Raw genomic sequence first — 27570 nt, 5'->3', positions numbered from 1 at the left:
AACGACGTCGTCGCCGACGACGGCATCTGTCAGACACACACACACACACACACACACACACACACACACACACAAAACACACAAACACACACACACACACACACACACACACAAACAAACACACACACACACACAAACACACAAACACATACACACACACACAAACACACACACACAAACACATACACACACACACAAAAACACACACACAAAAACACACACACAAACACACACACACAAACACATAAACACACACATACACACACACACACACACACACACACACAAACACACACACACACACACACACAAACACACACACACACAAACACACACACAAACAAACACACACACACACACACACACACAGATCAACTTGGGGTGGCCGAGATAGACACATAGGTTCATATGTATCCGTCTCGTTGGCTAGACGGATTCGAAGCAGCTAAACAACGTTAGACGCTAAAGCGATTCTTTTGCGTAAAGCTAGTAGTGCTTGGACGTAGTTACGGTCGATGTCTTCGAAACGTGAAACGATGCGAACTAGTTTTCAGGTATTGTGTCGGTGAACGCTCGATGGTCACTGAACAAATATGCAGATATACACTAGAATCAACTAGAAATAAAAGCTTGTGGCTACCTCACACCGACCCAAAAACATAATCATATAAAAACCGAAAGTTCATATTGGAAGCACAAGTCATAGTAGTTCAGCAGAATGATCGGAGATGCAAGGCGACGAGAAGCCGACGTTCATCCGGTCAAGGGCCTCAATTGATACGTGAACCGATATTGAGGAAAGCAGCAGTGTTTTCTAAGTGCGCATTCGGCTGTAGTAGGGAAAGACCGTGACAACGACTTAGCGTTAAAAATCTTGTTTGCTTTCGGTACGGTAATAGTACGACGCTGCATAGCCGACAGAACAGATTACTATGCTTCCTAATGGCTTTTGAGCCGTAGGCGTCAAAATTTTAAATGTCACGATGATTGATGGGGTTAGACACAGCAGCCGTTGCTGCTAATATTAACCAGTTAATTATGCATCATTGATTATAAATATTACATTGACGAGAGGAAAATGTCGTTTTTTTCTATTGCAGTTCTGGGAGGTGATTTCGGATGAGCATGGCATTGATCCAACCGGAGCGTACCATGGCGACTCTGACCTCCAACTGGAGAGAATCAACGTTTACTATAATGAGGCCACGGGCGGAAAGTACGTTCCGCGTGCCATTCTTGTCGATCTGGAGCCCGGAACAATGGACTCCGTTCGCTCGGGTCCCTTCGGCCAATTGTTCCGCCCTGATAACTTTGTATTCGGCCAAAGCGGCGCTGGCAACAACTGGGCTAAGGGCCATTACACCGAAGGTGCTGAGCTAGTAGATTCGGTTCTTGATGTCGTCCGCAAAGAAGCTGAGTCATGCGACTGTTTGCAGGGCTTCCAGCTCACCCATTCCTTGGGCGGCGGAACCGGCTCCGGAATGGGTACCCTGCTCATTTCAAAAATCCGTGAAGAATACCCCGACAGGATCATGAACACTTTCTCTGTCGTACCTTCGCCGAAAGTGTCCGACACTGTTGTAGAACCTTACAATGCGACCCTGTCGGTGCACCAACTTGTTGAAAATACAGATGAGACCTATTGTATTGATAATGAGGCTCTGTATGACATCTGCTTCCGCACGCTCAAATTGACCACACCGACGTATGGCGACCTCAACCATCTCGTGTCAGCCACGATGTCTGGTGTGACTACCTGCCTTCGTTTCCCCGGACAGTTAAATGCCGACCTTCGCAAACTGGCGGTGAACATGGTGCCTTTCCCACGTCTGCACTTCTTCATGCCCGGATTCGCGCCTCTTACCTCTCGCGGCTCGCAACAGTACCGCGCCTTGACTGTACCCGAGCTGACTCAGCAAATGTTCGACGCCAAGAACATGATGGCCGCGTGTGACCCACGTCATGGGCGCTACCTGACCGTTGCAGCCATTTTCCGAGGACGCATGTCCATGAAGGAAGTCGACGAGCAGATGCTTAATGTGCAGAACAAGAACTCATCATACTTCGTCGAGTGGATTCCCAATAATGTCAAGACTGCCGTCTGTGATATTCCGCCCCGTGGATTGAAGATGGCCGCCACGTTCATCGGAAACTCAACCGCTATTCAAGAATTATTTAAGCGCATCTCTGAACAATTTACTGCAATGTTTCGCAGAAAAGCTTTTCTTCACTGGTATGTAAAGAAAGTAGACATAAATAAACATAAACAACAAATAAATAGTGTATAATTCTACAAAAATCTATCAGTGACACATCTGACAACGAAAAATGATAAAAAAAAGCAAGGTAAAGTTTACGAATCTTTTGAATATGTGTGATAAACGAGGTAAAAATGGTGACGAATAGTAACAATACTTGATCAGGATTTACCACAGGTAGGCGCAATCATTCTTGAGTGAACCAGATAAGTAAAACCGTACACCTTGGTACGAAGAAGAACTGAGGTATAATGATCAAGCAAAAAGGTAAGCCAACAGTCGATGCTGTTGGAGAACAGTAGGCGAGAGAACAACAAGTGTATTTGCTGACACCTCTGCCTTTTGCCGGATTTCAGGTACACTGGAGAGGGTATGGATGAGATGGAGTTTACCGAAGCGGAGTCGAACATGAATGACCTTGTGTCCGAATACCAGCAGTACCAGGAGGCTACTGCTGACGATGACGGTGAGTTCGAGGAGGAGGAAGAGGTTCAGGAAGAGTAAATCGAGGCGCTAAAAAACCACAGGAAACCGGAAACGGCCATCAGGGAAAAAGTCCGAAAAGATAAGCCTCCTTTTCGTGCTTTGTGGTCTGGGTCCAAACACATGTCGTTCGACCGAAGGAGGCATGACGCAAAAGAAAATGATGATAGAAGCTGGAAAAAGTCAATGAGCTCGAAATAAATGAAAGATGAAAAAATGTGCCCACGAATCTCAGCAGAATCAGCAGTGAATATCAGTCGGTCTAATCAAATAGTTCCCCCGTCTCGCCACTGCCAGGTTCTATAGGGCTACGCTTCTTTAGCTGTAGCGTTAAAGAAAGAAGAAAGCCAGCAGGTCACAAGGGGCCTTCAATATAATTTTATTTGCAAAACAAAATACATAGAGAGAACAGGACGATGTGTGAAAAGTATTATGAAGATATTTTACGACTAGCAGGACATATACACATCAACCGTTCTTCTGTGATGATGACTTTTTCATGGATAAAGTTGAGCGCTTAATGGTTAAAAACATGAAGCATCGTATGCCGCGGAAGTATTGTCAACCACCAGATCGATACTAACCTCAATACGCATCGAGCTGCAGTATCGACATAGCTCTTGCATATGAATGTGGAAAAAGATCATTAGCCGAGAAACCGGATAAAGATGACGATCAATTAAATGTGTGACTTGACGGGGGCTAGCTATTGGGAAAGAGTACGCAAGTGAAAGCGTGAGCTGGGAACTGAAGAAGCACGAGAGGATCCACCTTTAATATTATTCGTAACAACGAACGCATAAATAAATGACCAACAATACGCTACTGCTACATCAACCAGACCGATTCAACACCAACAATTGCAACAACAACATAATGACTATAATAACAATAATAATAACAGTAAAATATAATCAAGAAGGATTATTAAACCTACGAATGAGCAGTATTCAATTTCACCCAATCTCAAATAACGTGGAGCTAAATAACGTGAACAGTGTGTGCAGGCAGGGCTGACTACCTTTTTCAACTAATTTATTAATCTACATAAAACTACCGCCTAGCAGAAAGATAAGTAATCATCATATGATGATGAAGTTCAGGAGATAACAAGAGTGTTCATGAATGTTGCGTAAAAAAGGCAAGATGCCCAAAGTCAAGTGTCCTATCGGGAAAGTGACATGGTCATTTCTACTTTTTCAATAAAATTAAAACGAGTTTATGCAGTTTACATGCGTATCAATGTATTATCGAACGTAAAAATAGAAAAAATAACCAAAAGCGAAATACCCAAAAAAAAGCTATATATATATATATATATATATACGTTTTCAGTGCTATATTGATATAAAATAAATAGAGATAAAAGCAGCAGAACTCAAGAGGATCGAAATCATGATTTCTGAAACACAACGTAGCCAACTAGCCATGCTATAAATAATGGTTTCAATAAGATAAAAACAAAAAAAGCGAAAGAAATCAAGGTAGAAAAAATGTCTACATAAAAACAGCAGAAAAAGCCTCAGCCCGGAAACAAAAATAAATACAAACGGTAGTAGTATAAAACGAAAAGTCCATTGGTGTGTGTTTTCATAATCTTATAAAAGAGGTGTATTACAACTAGCTAATCTATTTTCTAAACTCTACTGACTTTCTTGCCAAAATAATGTTACTGGATTTATTTTAGGTCATAAGCTATTTGAAGGTAAAAGGTAGTAATGATGATAAAATGATACGTTTTTTCCCACCTTGTTTTTTGCGGTTTTTGATTCTCTTTGATTCACTCAGTACATAACTGGAAAGTGATGGTAGTTCGTTGTTACATTTCGGGAGACAGCATAATACAAAGGAGCCAGTCGTTAAGCCGAAAATTTGTAGCTCCCAGTTTATTTCTACAAGTAGATGTCGGTGACTCAGAGACCATGACGCGTAATTATTATGGAAGAAGAATGTCGTTTGGACAGTTTGGTGGTTACCACGGAGATTCGTGAGTCACCACACTGATGCGTCAGTCGGCCATGGAGTTAGTGGGAGTGCGCTGAGAGGTGCCACCCCACAACTGCGACGGACCTAATCTTTAATTCATAGGTACGTAGAGGCCCTGATGATTCCTCCATCCGAACGAATTAAGCGAAAGGAGCGCTATTCTGACATACGTAAAATGAGTCAGTTGCTGCTTGGTAAAACGTTTCGCGTAAATGCAAATATGGTAGTTATATAAGAGGAGAAATTCTCTAATGTAGCGTCTTTGGTACTCCTTATATAAGGACTAAATTATATTAAAATTTATATTAAGTGCATTGATGTAGCAGTGTGTCAGGGTTCATTATTAATGACAACTAGACAGTGTTCTCGGTGATTTTATATGGTTTCGTTTTACACGAATTTCTTTGAATATCAATAAACTCACTCTGATTTAGTTAAACACAAGGTAAAATATACATATTTAAGAGACAGAGTCAACAATTTCATCAACTTTTTTTATAGGCCATAATAACGTCTAATACATAAAATAAACAAGTTTCCTATTTCCCTTTAGCCATTCAGTACAAAATGCACAATAATGCATCTCCACCTCGAGCGATTTTTCGCCATTGTTTCCTCATGCGGACTAATTTGCGCAAGCTCACTCCAATTTGCCCGGGAACTAGTGGTAACAATAACGATAATAAAATAACGATAGTGAATGGGTGTACCAGCACGTGTCGACTGAGAAATTCTGAAATACAGATTGTAGGGTCCTGGTCGTTGTTGCTCGCATTGCCATTGCGCGAGATCGTATGCTTCAATCTATTCCTTCTCATTGTCGTTAGTTACTGTCACTTTTGGGGGCCCGCCTTAAGGAAAAGAGCTAGCCAACCACTCAGCATTAGTGCATTCTCGATTTGTTATTACTAAGAGACTGTCATATGCTTGTAAACATAGATACTCATATAAATATAAATATGCAATATGATCCTTGTAACGCCTTCGTGAATCACTTCTATTTATTCGTTATGCTGACACTGTTGAGCCATGAGCAGGTATTCATACACATATACATGCACTGTTAATCGAGAGACACTGGACGAACGATGGCGTTTATGCTACTGGGGTAACTGAGGCGGAGCCTAAATCAGTTTGTCGGTACCCGAGTTCATTTGACAGACAGGAGACAAATGGGCCTGAGTTACCTCGACTATCAAGTATTCCTACCAATCGACTTCTTGTTTCGAGATCTGTGGCAAACGTTTGTGCTTGAAAAAAATAAAGTGCATCGCTGCCATTGAAACGGATTAGCCGGATCTAGAATCGTCATGGATCACGATTAGAATTATTTATCGAATGGATGGAAGACGCCGCTGCTGATATTACACAGAGCATCCGTGATGGATCTAGAATATTTTTTCGAGAATACATTTAAGTCGTGGTTTGTTTTTAACTCTCACCTAATTCAGAACATAAACGAATTAATCTCTAGAATGCGGGCAGGACATCGAATTCAGCGCTTAAAACCTTAATATAGCTTTAGCGTAAGCGTACGAGTTCTTGCAGTCACCTAATCCTTTTCACCGATTTTATTGTTTACTTAGACTCTTTTACTGGTTAGATTACGCAGTCATAGTGTATTGTTAGCAAATGCAGCAGTCGTAGTGGCATTAGCAAAAACCGTACCGGGGACCTATGTTGTGGAAACTGCGAGAGGACCTATGCTTGCTTGGGTGGGGCACAGGCGTTGGCCGAGGAGGCAGAAGAGAGTCGCTAGACTTTTGCCAGTGCAGCCCGCGGTTGGATTACAGTGTGAGCCGCCGTCTAGGCCGGGTGGGTCATTGCGTGAGCTTGGTCGTTGTATTATATGCATGGAGTGCCCAACATCATGCTATCTATCCTTTTTTAGTCTATTCCTTTTTATGTATCGGCACGATCAGGATCAGACAGGAAGAGGAGAAGCGGCACAAAGACATGCCTCGTGCTATGATGAAAGCTTTCCCGAAATTTTTCATGCCGAATACAAACGGCGCAACCAATTTCACTGCTTCTGTTCCCCGCGTCGGGTAAAGCTTCAGTGTCTTTGTTGCGGGACTAATCTGTCAAAAACATTTAGAAAAAAGAACAGGTAGTCAGAAGGCAATAAGTCTTTATGGCTTTATCGGTCTGCACTTCTTAGCAAATAATCTATGCAGTTTTAGAGTCTATTTTTAAAACTTCTTGTGAACAAAATATAGTACGATCGTTATCCGTATATCTTTGCTTGTCAAAAAATAAATAGATACTGATTATTTTAGAGCTCAGCGCAGCGTTCTATTATCTCCTAACAAAATGGAGAAGTTCCTTAGGTATCAGTACACTTATATTTAAACATTTAGAGGAAGTTGCCTTAAGTATAAGAATGGGTAAGCAGCACATTCCAAATATATATAATTTTTACTCCACGTTAAACAATGTGCATAGAATATATTCATTTATCATCAATACCGGAATAGAATTCACCGATTTTATCAGCAGTTTAGACTTTCTTTAAGCAGACACATACGGAAAATCAGTAGAGCTCGTAGAAACAAATATTTTTTCAAAAACGAACAGAACTCTGCTAATGCTATGAGCGTAAGGTTCAGAGTGAAAATTGACATTTGGAACTTGATCTCTCTGCACAATATGCCTTTTCGTAACGCTTCGGTTCATATGATCGTACTCTAGAATCAAGGACGTTCTATTATTATTCACAAAACTACTTATTCCCATACGGATAGTTAAGCTCGTTTTTAAAACGATGCCTCACACTATAGTATATTTTACCTACCAACACCAAATAGACGTTGAGCAAATGTTTTTGTCTGATGTGGTTTACGCATATTTTTGAAACTAAGCAATCACTTCTTGATTGTGTAGATCCTAAAAAGTATCTGCCATTCGCGTAATGTAACGTCAACGCGCTCGGGCCTGCCCGAATCCTCATGTCGGTATAATTCGTTCTGAAAAGTGCGATCCCTTTCGATTATCTATCTGCATCGCACTTGGCTGAAAGTAACGAAGCCTCTATACAGCAATGAAGATGCAATTTCCATGTCAATGCACTTTTTGCTAGCATCAATAATTTTCCTCAGAATCGACTATATGATCGTTTCGTTGAAAATGACAATGACTTATAATAAATTTGGCGCCTCTTACGTGAGATCTGCGAACCAATAACTGTTACGATGTGTGCGTGTGTCAGTGCTTGTTTTTACGCAAAGACGTTGTTTACCTTCGAAGGTATTAAGTGCGAATAATAAACTTCAATGCATACAACTGCATTAGTTAATTCCCACTTTTTTTCCGCTAGAATGCTAAAGCACATCTAAGATAAGAACTAATGCAGCAGTTAATCCTAGGATTTTTCTATTTTAGTTTATTTTGTGAAATTCGTGAGATTGAAAATTCGTGAAAAAGTCCTCTTGCATATTTTTCGCACATTTGAATTTATATCATTGCCTTAAGGCACATGCAAGCCTGTGCGATTTCGCATTTCTCAGAGAGGATGTCTCCATCACTTAGGAGCATGTCTAGAAGCATGCGACACACTTCCGAGACTAAAACGTCAACTATTTCTGAATGCCTTGTCGAAGGGAGCTAGAGTCTCGTAGCAAACTACGAAACTGAGGGCCGATGAGTCAGCATTTAGTGGGAAAGGGCTCGCCTGGGCAACTCGGAGACCCCACGAGGTCATCCACCTTGTCCTTCCGCGACACCGACGCTACGCCCACAGTTTACGAACGTTCCTGCCTCCATCTATTGACTGCAAAAAAGGCTTCTTTATAACATTTTTCTTAAATTTGTTTCGTTCATACATACGCAGAAAATGATCTATACAAGTCATTCTCTACCCGAGATTATTCTCATAGGGTTTCGTAATTTAGTCTGTAAAGTGTATTCTAAATCTGATTTGTTCTATCAGTAAAAATATTTGAATAAAGATGATATCGTGACCGAGTCGAGTAAGTGTCATTAAATGTGTCTTATACCTTTTGCAGCTTATAAGAGGTAACCGTGCCATACCTACTTAGAGAAGCTTGCGGATTTAAAAGTTAGCTTCGGTTTCCGTCACTTTCGGATGAAAAACAGCTGGGATTAGTTGCAGTCATATTTAAATATGTTATGGAAAAGTATTTCACTTTTATAGCACCATTAAATTTATTTATTCCTCGCGTTCACGCCGTATTTTATATCCAGCTTGCTCATATGCAATTATATGAGTGGAAGTAACGCCGGAAAATCGACATTTAGGAACGACGCTCTCAAATGTTGTGGTATCGACCGATGACAGACCTTGAACGATGAGTCACTGGATGGACTATGAGTTAGGACTAAGAGAGCAGGCCGCAGCCAAATCTTAGGAACTGTAGTATCGTGTCAATTCAGCCACACTGAGCGAATGGTTTGTTACTATGAGTAACAAAGGTGCATTCACCGCCTAGACTACTTCTTTACCTCAGCTAGAGCCACCAATTATTGGATCAATAAAAAGTTGTGCTTCAATCCAAAAACGCTGATCGTCACACACGCACGCTCAGACAACCACTTTCACGAAACTAGTTACCCAGTTGATTTTAACGCATGATCAACATTGCGCTGCTTTTGTAAATTTAGCCGGTCTATGTACTCTAGTCAAAACTAGGAACCTTGGTTCAACCGTTGTCTCTTCCATTTTGGTTACCAGTGCTGGCTCATTAGTACATATACTAGGCTCGTCGGAGGAGTGAGGCAGCAACGGAGAGCCCTCACGGAGCTGGGCTCAAACTTTTCGCTGGAGTGAAACAAGAAATTCAGTTACGCCCATCGATGGCCACAACTACCGCGGACTAGAGTGGCTTTGTAATAAAAGAAGAGACCGAATATAAGGAAAGATCATTTTGGCAGAGATAAAGTGAACAAATGGGAAAGCAGTCTATTGACCCATGATTGGCCCGTAATACCTGCAATTTTGCTCATAACCGTCCCATACAGTCTACTATATATATATATATATCTAGTAAATGCTCTACATAGCATCGGGAAATTTTGTTCTAGCAGAATTTCGCGCGGCCTAAATTAGACCGTTACACTCTCAAAAGAATTAATAATTTTCCCTAAATCAAGAGTTTTTTTGATCGAGTACTAACTAAGAAATGCTGTGGCCTAAGGTTGATCAGTCGCTTCATTCGTTAAGCAACCGTATTCGACAATGGCGCCACATTAAAATTTATGTAATATTAAAAGTGTCCATAAAGACATGCGTGTTCTTGAATACAACTGCTGAACTAAAAACTGCTTGTACGTACTTTGAATTTATTAACCTTAGCTAGTTGATTTTTAGAAAATGATGATCTCGTATTCGTAGTCGAGTCGGTCAGATTTGATGCGACGACGACGTAGAGGAACTCAGAGGGCTAACGATTATATTTTGCATTGAACCAAGCTGTAGTGAATTGACGGTTTGGGTAGTTGTTGAATTTTTGAAACAGAAAAGCTGTACAATAGCTGCGTGTATCACGACAGAGATGATAAGCAGCGGTCGTGCTGCAAATGAAACAAGAATAAACACAGAATAAACGTGGAATAAGTCGAGTGAGTTTGTTGTACCCTCTATTTGCGAATATCAACAAAATAACTTCGTTTATTTACATAAATTGGGTGGTATTTATGTTTTGTTGATACGACTTGAAATAGCGGGCCCTGTCGAACTAACTTGAATATGTCATGCCGCAATAGTACGCAAAAAGCTAAGCAACGAAAAAAGACTAGCTTGCTAATATGGGGCGACGAGAGTATAATATTCATTCCATAAAATATACTCAACAGCCCTTCTGTAAGCGCTGAATTGCGGTCGGACCTAAGAAATATAAAGCAATGATTTCCTAAATGCATTTAATAAAAGGGAACTCTGAAAATAACTTTGTGGAATAAAGGACAGAATTTCTTTAGGGGGTAAGCCCATTAAAACGCGATGGTAAGGGACACTCCATTAAAAAGCCTACCCAGCAAATTCTTTTCTTGACGTCTTGCCTGGCCAAAGCATTGACCGCAAGTCCCCCTGGTACATTATTCCTCATACTTACTCTTTCACGGCATTAATCAAGCCATGATTTTTTTCTCATTATAATGGAGCTTGCGCCTTATTTAAAAATTGTGTTCAGATAGAAAAACTATAACGATATTGTCCGCTGGTGGTATTCTCTATTTCAAGTTACTTAAACAAGGCGTCGCTCTGTAATGTGAAATAAAAAATTATAGCAATAATCAAACAGATGTTTTTTGGCAAAATTCCAAACCGCAACATTGAATTCTACGCAGAAATTAACTGCAGCAAAGGTTTGTAGAATCTTTGTCTGAATTACCTATGTTTGTTTAATAGTGAATAAGCGCGTGTCAGACACGTATTTTATATTAAAAGCCGTTTGACCTTATCCAATTTGTCTGTAAATAATTAGTTGAAATGAACATTGCAATGGTTGATCTAGATAATGTATCGATGTACCACAACAAGATTTTTTGAAACACAGTTACATATTAGGTGATTAAAATGTACTATACCTAATTTATGAATACGCTGAACTTCATCCAATATTTTTTTTTAATTAAGAGATCTTCAATAAAGGCATCAATCAGTAATTTAGTAGTTGCAATGATACATCTGTTAGTTCTTTTTGCTGCAAAGGTATCCACTTACACCACATGCTTTGTATACGCCACAATCATCTTAGGAAGCAGCGCTCTGTGAGATGCTTCTCCGTTTGGCAAAGGCTTTTATGCACCTTTTAAATCGTTTTCTTCGTTGTATTGCGTTCTTCATTCATCGCATCAATATTAGGAACAAGAAAATCAGCACTAACAGCAACAAAAATATCTGAAAAAAAAACACGTTTAAAAGCTATGGAAAAGTGCGCGGCTCCATGAAACGAATTGGGAAACTATTGCTCGGTATCTATAAATAAGTGATGGCGCAGCATTCATTCCCTTTTCACCACCCTCAAATGGAATCGACGAGCCACCCTCGACGACCACTTGCCACTACGAAAAGCTTTTCCTTCCAGAAATAATGGATGCTTTTGCTGTTGATAATTGAACGTAGTCAACGTAATGCTTTCGAAGGAGAAATGACTAACGGGCTAGTGGCGCCCTCTTGACCCGTTAGATTCCGGGTTACTACTATTCGTAATCTACTAAGTGTAGTTATGATAGTAATAATGCGGTATAGTTGTGTAGCTGTTATGGTGGTTCTTATAAAAGGATACTACAGCAGGCGTAAGGTTTGACAATCAAAGACTATAACGAGGAACACGATTTTTGCTTGATTTTTTATTAAATCGGGAGTTGGAACAATAGGCAGGTACATGTCTAACGTTACATTCCAAGCCGTAGCGAATTCCAAGCAAAATCCGCCATGGCGAATGTAATTTTGGCGTGAATGCAATACAGCGAATTTCAAGTTAAATACATTCAAATGAGTTTGTGGCTGCGGAAGTAGAAAACAGAAGGAAGTGTTTTTGCATATTACTGCGGGGGCAATCATGTGGATTCAGGTCAGTTTTATTACCTGCCTGATTAAAGTTGCGGAAAACTGAGAAACGCTGAGGACTTAGCGTGGCAAACTAGGTCTACTAAGGCACTAACTGATACATACGAATTATAAATGAAGATTTAATCTACCGCAAACGAATTTTTACACCCAACTCGAAAATCAGAACACATTTCAGTTCACATTGTATTTCAATGACACAAGCAAGAGTTTAACCAACACAGCCATCAACATTTGTTTTTGATATACAGGTTTAACGGAAAGAATTTTATACTTGAATAAGTCAATATAACTTAGCGGTGTTCCAAAAGCTTCAGAAGCTCTTGAGTCAAGCTGTTATCTCATATCGCGCTGTAATTGTTTACTTCCGTTATGTCACCAGTTGTTCAACAGGCTTGTGAAACGAGAATAAAAATTTGTCACCGAAAAATATAAATAAATGGTAACGAAGCATAAGTTATTGCCACAATTGTATAACGGGTGTAAGTCCGTATATGCTTAGTATAGAAGTCTAGATCACTCCAGATTTTTGCGTAATGAAAGTATTTGTCTCAATAAAAACGGCACCAATTCAAAGTAACCATTGTGTTGGACCTACGAGCATAAGAGGCCGAAAAAGCCTCCGTCGTCAAAAATCCTTCTATGTTAGTGCAAATTTGGGTCGACGGGTTAGTCCGACTCAAACGATTTTCCAGAGAGCACGCCTTTCATAGGTCGCTGAAGCTCCTTCGGCGTAAAAAACGGGTTGATAATTGAACGAATACCTTTGCTTGTAGAGGACAAAGTTTGTTTTCCGCAAAAAACGTAACGCCCAGGCTTATGTATCATCAAATGTTGAAACATGTATTTCTATATAAATTGTGTAACGTGAACAAGTGTACGCAACTTGTGTCGCATGAAACAGTATGTTTAAATTATACTGTGGAACAGTTGATAGCTGTTAGGGAGCAGCCGGCCGCTATTTGACGCTATTTCTATCATAAATATAATTAGCCTTTTGCTTCTGCACAGATAGTCTTTAATAGCAAAGCAGATACGGAACGAAGCCTACAAACAGAACTTGAGCACATAGCCTAAATTCTTATACCGAGCATACCGGACGAGGATCATACGTGCCCTGTTTATACATGCATTACTTAGGGCCGTGAATTTAGTGCATGTAATCAATGTACACATGAATTAATTTCTTGCAGCCTTTCGAAAAATGAAAACCCATATAATATTAATTGATACCTTTTTGACAGTCGCCTTGTGGACTTATTTTACCCATATAACGACATAAAATTAATGGTACTAAATAAAAAAATCTATCCGCCTAGAGCTCGATTATTTATTAACAGTTATTGGCCACATTATTAGTTGATGATTTGACCCTCTTGAAGTTTCCCGAGTGTTTTGTCAAACTCATCAATTAACACTTCATAGTTAAACGACTTTGGTTCCCGGTTGAAATTCCAAAGCAACAGTTTTCGCTTTAGTTCAGAAGAGCCATAGTAGATCTGATGCTGGTTAGCGAGGCACTGTGCGTGCTCGGGACCAATCACCTGTTGCGAAAACAACCACAAAATAAATATATAAGAATAGGAAAGCGAGCTGGATTGTCATTTACAGGGTTACATAGATGAACAATCATCTAAAATATATTGCACACTTAACAAATCTTTGGCTTATAGTTAAATGTGTCTGTCTCGGCGAACTTAAATAAATGTTTCAACTTTTTCGTGACGTGGAGCTACACGTTTCAGGATAGATTACTTAAGGCTGCTGGCTCTAAGCGCGAAACGAAGTGAGTCTGCCCGCGGTTTTGAACCCGGAGCATCTCAAAAAACGCAATACAACTAAATTACCACGTCCGAACCACCAGTCAAGGCTTTTCAAAACGATTTATCGAGTGAAATGGAAAGGTTTGTTAACGACTGATAATTATTTGTCTTCCAGGTATTAACTGTTTCACCTGCTATGCCAAAAATTGCTAGTTATAACTGTTAAACATGAAAAATAATTATTGTGGTATAACATATAAAGGAATACCTTTGAACCGGTTTCCCGGGTGTTCGGGGTTATGTTTGCATCACTACCATCAAACAAATGAAATTACACATTGATATAGACGGACTAAAAATATTAGGCTCTCCGCAAGGATTTTGGTTGTATTATCATTTCACATTTATGCAAGGTTAATGTAGGAGGGCACAGTTTTATGCCCCTAATCCCCTGGCGTTACGATCCGCACTGGTGAACACGTGTAGCCTAATCAAGATTAAGCGAATTGTATATATATACGCTTCGTCTAATCTTGTATATGTATATGTACATGTAAACTAAATATGCATAACAAATCCTTGTCTAAAAATAAACTATCCTCCACTGTGTAAACTTGGGGCAAGTGGCTGTACCCACTAGCAAAACTCATGGGCTAACAACGGTGATACTATATAAAATCTGTTCAATGAACTGATACCGAGTTAGAATTGGTGTCTAATGGCACTGAACCCAAATAAGTGATAGAGGGCCGTATATGTTTCTCACCGTAAGGCAACTATGATCAAATGAGTCACGAGGTGGGCCTAGTCGAAATATTTACACATGGTACGATTTCGAGGTCATACAGGCTTCTGAAGCAAAGCTTCTTTCCAACAAAAAACTTTTTTTCCAGTAGGAGCCGACTTGCGGAAACGCTTCTTCCGTTGCAAAGAATACGAGATTCCTCGAACGGAGTGTACGTCGATGTCAACAGATGTGTTCATAAATATACTACGCCAAAAAACTCTATCTCCCTATGTCAAGCCTAAACAGAATTTCTACCCTTGGCGAATCAGCAACATCCGTAGCAAAAACAATATAATTGCTACTCTTACAGTGATAGTCAGAACACCCACACCACCTTACAAACCATGACCGTTTGTACCAGCTAATCGTTGTGTTATAGAATGGACCCAAGTTCGAACAGATTGCACAACTAACGTAATGCTGTGGCCTTCGAAGGCAAAATTTTTCGGGGTCCTGTTGTTGGGTCTCTTCACAGTCGGCTGAAACGCTGGCGTTGCTAGTAGGTCAACAGAACTGTATGAGAGTCTCTCAGATAGCTACTCGCCTATCGGAAGTAAGCATTTATCCGAGAGCAGAATACATCAATGAGTATAATAACCGCCAAGGAAAAAAGATTATATGAATCCCGAGTGCAAATTCATACAAGAACCTAATTTGGAGATTGCAATGAGCAAGGTTACCAATACGTTTGGTTTCTAAACTATTTTATATAAGCCTAGACGTTTTCGCAGGCCGGAAGTTGTGCTGTTCATTTGTCGCCTTGCAAAATAATGGAATATCGTTCTATCGCGACGTGCGTACAAACGGTCGAAATGAGTCAAAATATCATTCAGAATCCAATATCATTCTGTGATTTAGACAGCATGGCATCAAGACTGAACTATTATAGACGTTAGTAGACATTGCTCACCAGATGACTCGAATTGACTAATACACTTATTTACGCAAAAGAGGTGTGTGCGGTATATGGAAAACGTATTATTTTGCATTTATTCTGAACAATGAATTAAAAATTAATGTAGGTATGTCACATTAATGAAATCACTTGCATATACAGATACTTTTGATTGCAATTTCAAGGCTTGTAGAATTATAATGAAAAATTGTTTTTGTACATCTCCAAGCATAGGCTCATGTTTTACGAGAAGTTTATATGACACAGCGACATTATACAAATGAATTTAAAAACCTCTATTTTTTATTACAAAGCATCTAACATTTGTATTTACAAGTACCGTGTATGATTTGAATAGTTAGTTGAACTTAGATCAAAATCCGACGTTATGAGCATTTATATACCAATTTCCAAATAATAGATAAATTAGATTAATGCGCAACACATCGTCAGTCCTGTAGTTGAGATAAAAATTATATTTCCTGTTGTTTGTCCAGTATTTAAAACCGCTAGGCATAACTTCGGACTATAATCGATATGAAGCGCTTGGTTCTTTAATACTTAGCGTTTTTTATTAGAGAGCTGCACACCAATGCACTACACCATCAATAGCACTTTGAAGGATATGTTCTTAACATCCAGAGAGAGGTTGATCTTCAAATTTTCTGCATATTCTGGATACTTTATCTGATGCGAGGTATATTTATTTATATAAAGTACAAAAACTGCATATAACGGAGAAGCAATGCTACTTGCTCAAGAAGCACCAGGGGGGAAGGCGAAAGATACAGAAAATTTTTACCATCACACGAAACGACTTTGCGACCTGGTAAATTGAAACCCATCATAAAGTTGAGGATCTTACAACATGCTTAAGTGCCACAGTTTCTTAAGTAGAATACCGTAATCCAGTCTGTGAAAGATACTCTTTTTATCAAAATAAATGTAGTAACATGGTCCGCTACTGTTTATGTACATGCTTTGAGCCATTTCCAACAAGTCCAGACAGAGCGATGGCCGAGGAAGCCATATTGGTCGAAATAAATAAATTAGATTTAGAAATAAATGTCGATATTAAATGAACCAATTTTCTTTAAAAAATGCGACATGTTGGGCAACAAACTGGGCGGTGGCTTTCTGCATTTGTTTTACAAGCCTTTTTCAATAATTGCATGCCGCTTGATAGACGTGATCGGAAAAAAAATTAAGTATAAACATTATTTATTTAAGAAAAGACTGATCCACAGCTATTTAAGACGAGTTTCTTTTAGAAAGGCTCGTTTCTATTAGTCAACCACGAAGTGAACCCGGTCTGTTACAATAACCATGTATATATTGATCCACATAACCTCGTTGCATGGTTTATGCGTTGAATAAAGACGACTTGTTTCATTAAGTTCACTAGTTTAGATTTCAGTTGCAGTTTACAAATTGAACAAATAGCAGCAAACTACCGCGTTACACACCCCTACATAGATGCTGTACAATTTTGATACAGATGTGTACTATAACCTCACTTATTAAAATTCGGTTGCTTTGTTGGCAGGGCCTTTAGTTAAAAGGACTACGCTATAAAAATGTATTCGCAAAAATGATTTCTGTAATAATGTCAACGGAACGTACGAAAAATGCTAATTTAGCTGAAAGGTTTCAGCCATCATTATCTTACATTGCATGAGATAGGCTGAAAGAAATGTTTATAAAGAAAAGGAACCATATGCTAAATTTAGCTTCATACAGAAAGGATGCCTTACATTGACCTTAAAATTGGACCAGACAACACAGTTAAAGAGAGCACGCACAGACAAGTACATTCAGTTCTCCATATAAGACTTTTACTATAGTATCTCGCTTGATGGATTGAAAATTATCATATGATAATAACTACAGCATCTGCTTTTACTTGCATTGTCACCTATCTAAAAGAAAATCTAATGCTCAGTTATTAAGTGTGATTAATATATATTTCCAAAAGATCATCTGCTATATATAATATCTGTCTGCTGGATCTTGAACTGTACAGTTCATTCTACCACACTTATTTGCGGTCTTGCGGCACACTTATTGTGGTTATGGCCCGTTCCAAGAAAGCCGAACAGACTTGCTAAACAAAAAGCTAAGTTATGGTTGAAAGTACCTAAAGTGTGATAATTCATATTGAGCACAAACCGATTCGACGATCAACTAAACGATATAAAAGCAACTATGATATAGGGTCACCCGGCAAATTCAAAATTCAGACTCACAATCTTAGTCAAATGGTATCAGCAAATTCTTCGAAATTCCCTCTAACAAAATATAAATAAGTTAACTGTTATCATTGTAAAAATGACTTACATGGGTTAAGTTTATCCTTTGCTTTCACGGCTTTTGCTTGTTTCATCCAGTACGGGCAAAACGATGAATTCACTAAATCGCTTCAAAATATAAGTAAGCTCAATATTTAAAAAAAAAAAACTTACTTTCAATAGAGGCGTGTACAAATGCTTTGCGTTGTCGTAAAAATATCCCGTTTGTTAGACGGCTGAATGACAAGTGCGACAGTATTCTCTCATATAGGAATTGTCCTCGTCTTTCTAAAGCGACTTTTGTTGTGTACTAACCTCTCCGTTATATTCTCCAGCCATAAGTATCACACCGTGTTTCTTTTTGAAATCTGAAAAAAATTTCAGTCTCAGACTAGCAGGAGCTTCGCTTTGATGCCTATGATATTCCGCTAAGGGAGTAAAATGAACCTCCAATCCACCGCTGGCAACCTGACCGAAATACATTTCGTATCTGAAATAGAAAAAACACAAGTAAAAGCAACGTTAAATCTTTCTCAAATCAAAGGATCATTTAAACATTGTAACAGACGGACATGTATAGATGGATTAGTTAAGTGGACCAAGACCTTATTAGATTAATTGCTAGCTACCTACGAATTGTAATCAATTAACTTTTAGAATCTTAGCATAAGCGTTTAAATCACTTAACAGCTATTAAAGCTAATTGGTCATTGAATAGTTTTGCTTAGTATAAACGATATTCACTACTTTACTCTGCCTCAAAATTTTATTAATCACACCTTGACCAGGTGCTTAATTATGTTCTCTATAAAAATTCCGTAGCATTCACCAATTTTTGATTCCCATATTTTAGTATTCCTTTTTTATATCAGCGTGTCTACCAGATATAGAACACATGACTGTACATAGTTGTATTCAATAAATGCAGTCTGGTATCAAATTCAAGCATGTCCAAACACTTAAATATACTTGACATAATTGAATTGATACCCGAAAAAGCCTTAAATTAATACCCTGGATCAATGCTTCAAGTTTTACGTCCAGTTCAGCAGTAGCAAGTGTGGACTCATTTAATTTTATGTTGGGCCTGGTCAGCCGCCTGAAGTTCTGTTTAACACATGTATACAGATAAATAAACTTACCCGTCACCGCGTGGAACGGGGTAGACGAAGAGGGGAAACTCTAAGCCCCGTTTCGCCATAGTCTCGAACATGTCAACGGGTACCACACCGCAGATTGCGTCCTTGTTGAGATGTCGCCTCTTCCATACATCCGTCAAATCTGCTAATGAAAGTTTTTCTAGCTCGCCAGGCTCTTCAACATGCAGCGGCTCCCTTGTTTGTCGCGGGATAGCTTTGATGTATTATGTAAACATATGACAAGTGCAGATACACAAGCAGGACGCACGTAAATTTATTTACTCTCTATATCATTGAACCGAAATGTAGTTTTCCAAGTACAGAGGATAAAATATGCTATGCACAGATAAAAACTGAAGTAAAAGAAGTACCTCTGCAATAGAGACTAATCCCTCGCAGGTTCAATAAAGACCGCTATCTCTTAGACTTCCTTAGAGAGTAAAATTTAATAACTATCTGTTTCGGGTATCAGGCTATAACAAAACACACCTCTGGTTCCTATAGAAATAAAGACTACAGCTCCGTCAATTTAGTTAACTGGATTCCTCATAGGCTTTGAATACGCAAATACGGTTGGTCAGTGTAGATATCACCTTCTCCCCGTAATAATATTTTTGGTTTACTGTGTAGTTTGCTACCAGGATAGATGTGACCAAAACTTCATATTGTGTGTCCAATATGTATTGTACATTAAAAATATATTCACCTTCAGAATTCAGAATTCCGTCATCTTCAGGTACCGTTCCGTCCGCGTTAACGATAATTTTCTTGCGGTGTTTTCGTCCCGCTTCCTTTACCCGATAGAGAAATTCCTCTGGATTTTGTTCTTCTAGTTTCTTTAATTTGGATGCATACTTCGCAAAGTATGGGTTATCTTCGCCAACAGAGTAAGATCGCGCACTAACCGGCAAAGTCATACCCTGGTTACCGCATCGACGAACATGGCCAATTAGCTGGCTAGCGGAAGTCCTGAGCTGAAACATTTTTCATGGGTCTTCTTTAACAAATACTCAAATGCTGCTATATCATTTTTATAAAATTAGTAAAAACATAATAGTCGTCAACACGATGCGCTGCTTGAAGTCGCTACCTATACTCTGCAACCACCATCACTATCACTCTGTATGCCTTTGTTTATTTCGAACACCAACAAGTGTTGGCAGCGCCCTCTTACGGCTCCAGTCATTGTTGTTTGCCATTCGAGAACAAGTTCACAACAGATGTTCTCATATGTTTGCTTATCATAAGTATAGATGAAAGTGATCTATAGTCACTATGGTGTCTATAGGCTTATTTTTTTAGACAGATTTTAGATTTATTACTCTTAGCTAAAGCATGGGTAGGCTACTGATATTCAGAATTCGCGCCCTTGCCTTGTGAGGCGAGAAGGTCGTGTCACTTTCCCAGATCGCTCACTGATTAAGAGATACTTGGTGAGGTTATCTATTTGTTTCAAGGCGCGTCGTGTGCAGTGAGGTGATTAGCAATCTACGGACTATTGTTTCAATCAATTTTGGAAACCAAGATTTTTGGGTGAGTACGGCTCAGCGAAGATATTTCGCTTTAACTGTCAATTCGTAGTTTGTCGCACGATCATACAATATGCCATTGAAAATGCCGCTATTTCAGTGGACGGTGACTTTTGAATGAGTAATAAAGTGTGCGGTAAAGAAAACCTGTTGTGCTCGCATACAAACCCCGGCCCGTGACTTCAAATGGAACTTATTGTATTTTACTGGCATTTGTTTCGTATACGCCTTTTCCCTGGACTATTAAAGCCATATATACATATATGGCCACCGCATTGTTCTTTTATAGTCGTCATAGATTTTTGTAAATCGAGAGCGGATTATGGACATGCATTATCGCGGTTTTGGAATGACATATCGCGCCTAATTGATACGTTTGGCTGCTATCATGTGAACGCAATTCTTTTTTGAACTTGACGAAGTATTTTACCCAGTTGCTTCTAGCCGTTTTTTTTTTTTAATATCGCGTACTAATGCTTAGCATTTCTACATCGAAGTTTAAAGAATCTATGTTAATAATATATTTTTTATTTAAAAATATATTATTAATAAATATTCTTCTCTTAGGTTTAAACAAATCATAGCTACCTGCCATTATACTATTGTATCAGGCCGTTAGGAACGAATCCGATGGACACTGAAGCTAATTAACTTTTGAACTGGTTGAGTTACAATGATTATGTCTAGTTTGTGTCAGAAATAAATACCCTCTTTTACTTTGTCCACACACGGCCCAGCGCTCCGGCATCTTTGGGACAGCTATACGCTTAATAGTAGCGTTTCCATATTTAATTTGTTTATTTACAGCTTCTTTACGTAAATCAATGGCGAAATGTGTTTGCCTAACGATTTTTTTAGAAGGTCCTTTGTTAAGTTCCAGTATTTGACTTATACGTGAGTAACATGATATATGTGCAATTTCAGTTTTAACCGACAGAACCCTCAGACTGCAAACCTTGCTTTTGTAAAAAGCCTTTTCGAGCATGCCATTTTTGTCTACATAAATTTGTTCTACAATTATTGTAATGTCATATGCGCACAAGGTGGTGTCGAATATTTTCTTCTATTAGATGTTTTTTTTTGTAGTACTTCTTCTTATTTACTTCTGTTCATTTGCAGAAAACTTGCCGTTTACCTACATTAACTACGAAAGTAAGTTTTATCAAATTAGAGTGGATTCTTAAACCACTAACTTCAATTAGCCAAGATCGAGAGGAAAGGCGTTGCTTTGCCACAGAGCCTGTAAAGCTTTTTTTAGCATCCTATTTTTGCTTTAAATTAATGGACAGTTGAATGCAAAAAAATGAAAGACTTCTACACATTCACATATTATCACGTCTGCCCAGATGTGGTTTGAAGTAAAGATGGCACGAGATGTAAGTTTTTACGAAAAAAATTGTCAAATTTAAACTTATTAGCAAAAGTAATTAAGAAAAAAAAGTTAGGATTCATCGGCAGTGCAGGTAATTGACTGCTAGGAGAGTTTGACCTTGATACATTGGTCAGATCCGGAAATGGTATGCTCTCTCGCATCTCAAAATGTCGTCATGCTCTGCGGTTACCTTGTAAGAGTACAGAAGCCTGTAAAGTATTTTTTGGCCCTTTCCTGCTCGTTCGAAAGAAAAGATATTATCTTTATGTTTATACCGTTTGGTATAATTTTGGTAATAATTTGGTATTCGAATGTTCTACTTTTATGCTGTTCAGTAGATTTACAGTAGTAGCAATCACTATGAACTTTAAGCGAAACTTTTCTTTCTTATCAACCCAATATGTGGGACCAGTGTACCCAGTCAGCTTACATTTCAGCAAAAGACATTATGGTGAGGAAATGAGCTATTGGATGTCATTGGCCTTTAGTGCTTTCAAGCATTCTAGTGTAAGGCATCTTTTGCATGGTAAATTAGCACACTAAAGTGCATTTAAGGCATTTTTACATTTTAAATAAAAATTTGGTCGATTTGTTTATTATCGACTGTCTCCCAATAACGCATTCGCTTTGACTTTAATTTTTACCGCAAGTATGTATCTTATATATATATACGGAAAGATATGAATGTTTATGCACAACAATACATTCCACTGGGAGCCGGCAGATCGAGACTGCCGTGGTTCTCAACGGCTGAGCCTCCAACAGCATCAGCGGAGTAAATGGCGGCGAGATCATCCGACCGGCAACGGAGCAATCGTATTCGCGTGTATTTTATTATTTGTTATCTGCCAGGATGAAGACAAAAATGGTAGCACGGGCAACAGTCAGTTGCCTAGCACAACAGTCCCCTGCTTCCATGACGACTAAAAACTAATGCCACGGCGACCAAGTTGCTATTTTACAACCATCAGTGGGCCCAAAAGCGCCAGGCCACTGGGTCGGTCATCGCAAATATCCCAACAGCCGCTCTCATAGATCGTCCGTTCTAACAAATGTATCGTTGACTAAGATACGATAATCAGATACGATACAAGCTGATAAAAACACAAAGATGGCTGGTGTATCAATAAGGTGTAGATGTGGAATTATAGAAATTCTAGTTCTGCCTCCAACTCATTGATAACTTGTTCAATTGATTGGATGACTGCAACACACTGACTCTCAATATAAGATTATCATATTGATAATAAGGTGGCATCATAAGACTGTTGAGAAAGCAAGCCTATCAACTCCTTTATCCTGTATATAAAAATAATGACGGTAGTTGATAACCGCTATAAATATTGTAAGAGTACCAACTAAAGTCGGAGTTCGTTCCAAATCTGCATGTAGGACTAGATGGGCGTAGAGTGATGACTTATTTACTGTGGTGTTAAATTCTAAGGTATTAACCATGAAATGCTATAGTGAAAGTTATTAGAATAAATTGTGTCATATAAAAACTACACTGATTTCTTCTAATACTGACGCATTCGTTTGGTTGTCAGTAGGCTAATAGCTAATGAAATTTACTGAATATAACTTAGAACGTTATTTTCGAGTGTCATATTTACCAAGCTTATCAAAGCATTTTTGATAGACAACAGCGTCGTTATCAATGTTACGATTGTGCCGCCTTTTCTGGCGGCAGGCGGCGCCAGGGCAGGCTCACCCACGATCCCTTTGAGATTCACTTTAGGCAGTAATTAATTATCGTGTGAAGTCCTCCGTCCTGCTCGCAAAGTAAATCACTGGACCGTTGAAAGTCACAGCCGATAGTCTTGGCAGGGTGGTAGATGCATATGGTTGACGTGTTTGTAATTTACACGCCTCTTCCGCCCTTTTCGCTAAAAACAACTTGCAATATTTGAAATTGGAATGATCTTACTATTTCAAGAAGAGAGAAGCTTAGCAGTGCATTACGTCGATAATTTAGGTTGTCTGCTTGACGCAAGATACATTGTCATTTTCCATTGTAATTTCAAATCTCAAAGTAATTAAACCTTTTACGGAAATCTGAAAAGGAAGGCAACATCACGCATGTGTAGTGTTACTCATTCTCCCTACACTTACTGGTTTATCAAAACCCCCATAAAAAGCAGATCGTTGATGTTATAATGAAGTGCCTATGGCATTTGTACGTAGCTGAATCGAGTTATTTTTAAGGTAAAAAATGAGGTACTTCGCTGCAGAGGAAAACTCTACTTGAACGTTAGCAAAATGCTGAACCGACAGTGTCACTTCAATCAGAGGGTAAATTTTGAAAAAAAAATCTCAGACTCAATAACTCAAGCACTTAATTCTTCTGTCTGTAAAGCTGGCGAAGGTCGTTGATTAAAGCGTATTGTCACTGTGCTAATGCTTTTGAATAAAAACATACTTTATTCGAGGAAGACATTGTTTTCAGGATCTGACATACATAAAATCATAGCAGCTACTAAATAAGATAAGAAATTAATGGTTTAACACGTGTTTCTAAAAGTGCTGCCTTGGCGCTTGTGTTAATAAAAAGATATATCTGTACGGTTTTGTCTCAATTCGTCTTACTTGGGATATTGTGGATTGGCCAAAATTACTAAATGCACTTTAAATATATATGAAATAATACAGATATTTGCTCAGGAAACAAGCTTGCCTTGAAATGACATCCTCTCCTATCAATAATCTGCAAACCAGTAGAGCACGAGGTTTTCCGTTTTCGTCTTCAGTGCCTATCCAGCCTGTTTTGCGCGGTCCCACGGTGGCGGCGAATCCCACGAGCAGCATTCTTTCAATGTCTTAGTTTTAAGCAATAGTATCCTCGGAGGTATCAAGATAAGATTGACTATACGTCAGTGACGTTTGGTGCTCTCTAGGTCAGTATGTGAGTGCGAGATCTGCTGCTGCTACTGACCAATTCTGCTATGACCAATTCTGTTAACTAGGCTTTGCAAATGTTGGTTTACCAGTAGCAGCATCTGCATTTCGTAACGGTGCCCAGCCCCGTTGCCACTGCTTGAAAGAGGAAATATGATTGAGTCGGAGAGGAGGAAAGAACCACAAAGCTGTAGGAAAAGAAGGCATAATAGCAGCATAGATGGTTTACTCGTATTGTATTGAGAACAGCGACCGACCGTCCGTCCGTCATTATAGAACGGCGCTAGGTTGTGTTTAACTGTTATCAACTAGATAACGCTGTGAACGCGTCATTGCACTATCAGAACAGCGAATCGGGTATATACTGAAGAGGGTGAGAAACAGGGTGTTGGGTGGCAAGATTAAGGGGCAGTGGCGGTGTGTGTATCTATGGCCGTGTGTGTGTATCGCCGTGTTATGTGCATCCGTGAAGGCAATGTAAATGTTATATGTGTGACAGGATAGTACTACAAGGTACACGTGCTGCCGGAAAGAAAAAGGCTGGGCCGTTTTTTGACCGTACAATCCGCCTCTCTGGATTATGAAACGGAGGTAATCATACGGCAGACGAATTGCCGGCCTCTAAGAAAAGTCTACTTAGACCAACAGTACCGGTAGCAAAAACCGGCGTAGTCAACTCAGTAATCTTTATCGCACCTAATGATAGCATGAGTTTAAAAAATTACTGATAAGACAGATATACACAAAAATGCAGCGACGAAACAAGAGGGATCAACAGCTAAATGTTTATACGTGTTTACGTATGCTGACCTAAATACTGAATAGAATCGCTAAAATTACCGCTGCCAAATTAACCTAGGTCTAGATTTAGCCAGGGTGCTGTTCTTCATTTGAGGATCCGTATCGTATAGGAAGTGCCAACGGTTTTCGGCTAACGACTAGTATACGCGTCAGTTCGTTTGTGTGTGCATAGCAACGCAAAAGGCGCCTTTTTGCTGGTGTTTGATTCTAAGTGGATGTTGAGTTCAGTTCAGGTGTCGTACGTGCTTAATTCCTGCTTACAACCGATTTTGTTTGCGGTGGATTGTACGGTAAAAATCAGGGATTAGTTACTAGCATGTATATTGCGTCACAGCCTGACTCTGTCGAGATTAGGATGAGAGCTTAAAACTTCGCCATATCAGGTAGTTTATTAGTGGATTTGAAAAGTGGGTATTCTTCATGCACAAATTAATGTGACTATTTATATTGTAGATAAGCGAAATATAAAATTTGTCTTAAGGAACGGACACCATGGACAGATCTTGCAGGTTTTCTAAACAAGCATTTATCAAAGATCCTGAAAGTTTTTAATGATGATGATGATGATGATGCATGGTTACCGCTTTGAAATGAAATCGTGTGAAAATCGTCCTTAAATCGAAATAATTATAGGACATATTTGAATATATAATAGACATTTTAATAGATCTTTTAAAAGCACAAGAATATTTATCTAATTTACATGGAAACATTTAGACTCCAATATATAAAATGATAACGGTTTTGTATACTTCGGATTGGGCAATTAACGAAGTGGCGAATAGAAAATGTGTCACCTAGAACCGGACAGCTTAGTTCGTTCCCGACATTGCAATAACAGAAATGTACTGGTATTGTAAACATTTAATAAAGCCAGACATCTCGCTTCGTAAAAAGAAAGCGCGACTTGTGCATTCCGATGCGTCTTAAGCTCTCCTCGTTTAGTGCGCTGCTTCAATCAATCAATGCAATATTAACAGCATTGCGTCAATGCAACGCAATTCTTGCTTGAAAATCACCGTATAGCGTTTCATGTATGAGATGAATTATGCGCATTTTCTACCTATGTAAAAGAATGCGTTATGGATTTCGTTCGCTGCATGCATCGCAGCATTCGATACTATTGATCCTATTGGCGACGTTAACAGCTGTGTGATTGTGTTAGCGTAATATTGAAAATTTGCAACTTATAAAAAAAATCGGGTTTGTTTTTAATGGCGAGCATTTTACGGCGGCGAAATTTCATGGTTACTTATTGACGAACTTGGCCGCTAATAGGTGGTCTCTCAGCTTCAGGATGGCGTGTGACCCAAACACGAAATACCAGTCTCCACTAACGTCCCGCTATGCCTCACCGGAGATGGCGTACAACTTTAGCGATGAAAAGAAATTCTCAACGTGGCGTAAATTGTGGATCTTCCTTGCCAAAGCAGAACAGGAGCTCGGTTAGTATTCATTCAGCGTTTCGTATATTAAGCCATAGTTGAGCAAAGTGGCAATTTCTAAATTTGGTCCAGTTTTGCTATATTATTTACACTCTGATTAGTCTTAGAATATTTGCTTCATAATAAATATATAATGGATTAACGTATACAACAATCTAGGTTTTCATAACAACCAGTTCGTACGGTTTAATTTCAATCTTTCGTACATTGGTGTTACGCTAGAGCTTTCTGCACCAACACTTAAGGCAACACTTAAGCTGTAAAGGTACTGTATTTATCTTCGGAAAAGCACGTGTATAATGACAATTCAAGTGGGAGTGGTAAAATCTTGCATTTAATTCGCGGTCATTTGGGATAAGAAATCTACAATCCTCTATATTCAAAACAATAAGCATGTACCC

The 27570-nt window shown here is 39.0% G+C and overlaps 3 protein-coding genes across 9 annotated transcripts in view; 2 read left to right on the top strand and 1 right to left on the bottom strand.

Annotated features, from left to right (window-relative positions):
• Window positions 1-4318, top strand: part of LOC111273991 (tubulin beta chain) — a 14116-nt gene extending 9798 nt beyond the window's left edge. The window contains exons 2-3 of the mRNA XM_022856055.2: window positions 1101-2233; window positions 2615-4318. Of these exons, the coding sequence (XP_022711790.1) occupies window positions 1101-2233; window positions 2615-2762 (1281 nt within the window). The 3' untranslated portion in view covers window positions 2763-4318. The remainder of the gene's footprint in view (window positions 1-1100; window positions 2234-2614) is intronic.
• Window positions 4319-13571: 9253 nt separating this feature from the next.
• On the bottom strand, window positions 13572-23772 carry LOC111273992 (ATP synthase mitochondrial F1 complex assembly factor 1). Its single transcript, XM_022856059.2, has 5 exons — window positions 23642-23772; window positions 19834-20101; window positions 19131-19341; window positions 18304-18478; window positions 13572-13799 (listed from the first exon to the last, which is right to left on the bottom strand). Exons 2-5 carry the CDS (start codon window positions 20042-20044, stop codon window positions 13611-13613), a joined length of 786 nt encoding a protein of 261 aa, XP_022711794.1. The 5' UTR covers window positions 20045-20101; window positions 23642-23772; the 3' UTR covers window positions 13572-13610.
• The window catches only part of Adsl (adenylosuccinate lyase), an 11529-nt gene continuing 4353 nt past the window's right edge, over window positions 20395-27570 (top strand). Inside the window, exons 1-2 of one of the 7 annotated variants that reach the window (XM_022856052.2) lie at window positions 20395-20660; window positions 27015-27169. In XM_022856052.2, the coding sequence (XP_022711787.1) occupies window positions 27022-27169 (148 nt within the window). In that variant the 5' untranslated portion in view covers window positions 20395-20660; window positions 27015-27021. Of the gene's footprint in view, window positions 20661-21789; window positions 21809-25173; window positions 25515-25544; window positions 26108-27002; window positions 27170-27570 lie in introns of those variants that run through there. The other 6 variants (XM_022856050.2, XM_022856053.1, XM_022856049.2 and 3 more) reach the window with 6 other exon arrangements.

This window comes from Varroa jacobsoni, unplaced genomic scaffold (genome assembly GCF_002532875.2).
Source record: "Varroa jacobsoni isolate VJ856 unplaced genomic scaffold, vjacob_1.0 scaffold_242, whole genome shotgun sequence".
NCBI lineage: Eukaryota > Metazoa > Arthropoda > Arachnida > Mesostigmata > Varroidae > Varroa > Varroa jacobsoni.
This window is presented reverse-complemented; position numbering and strand designations above follow the sequence as displayed.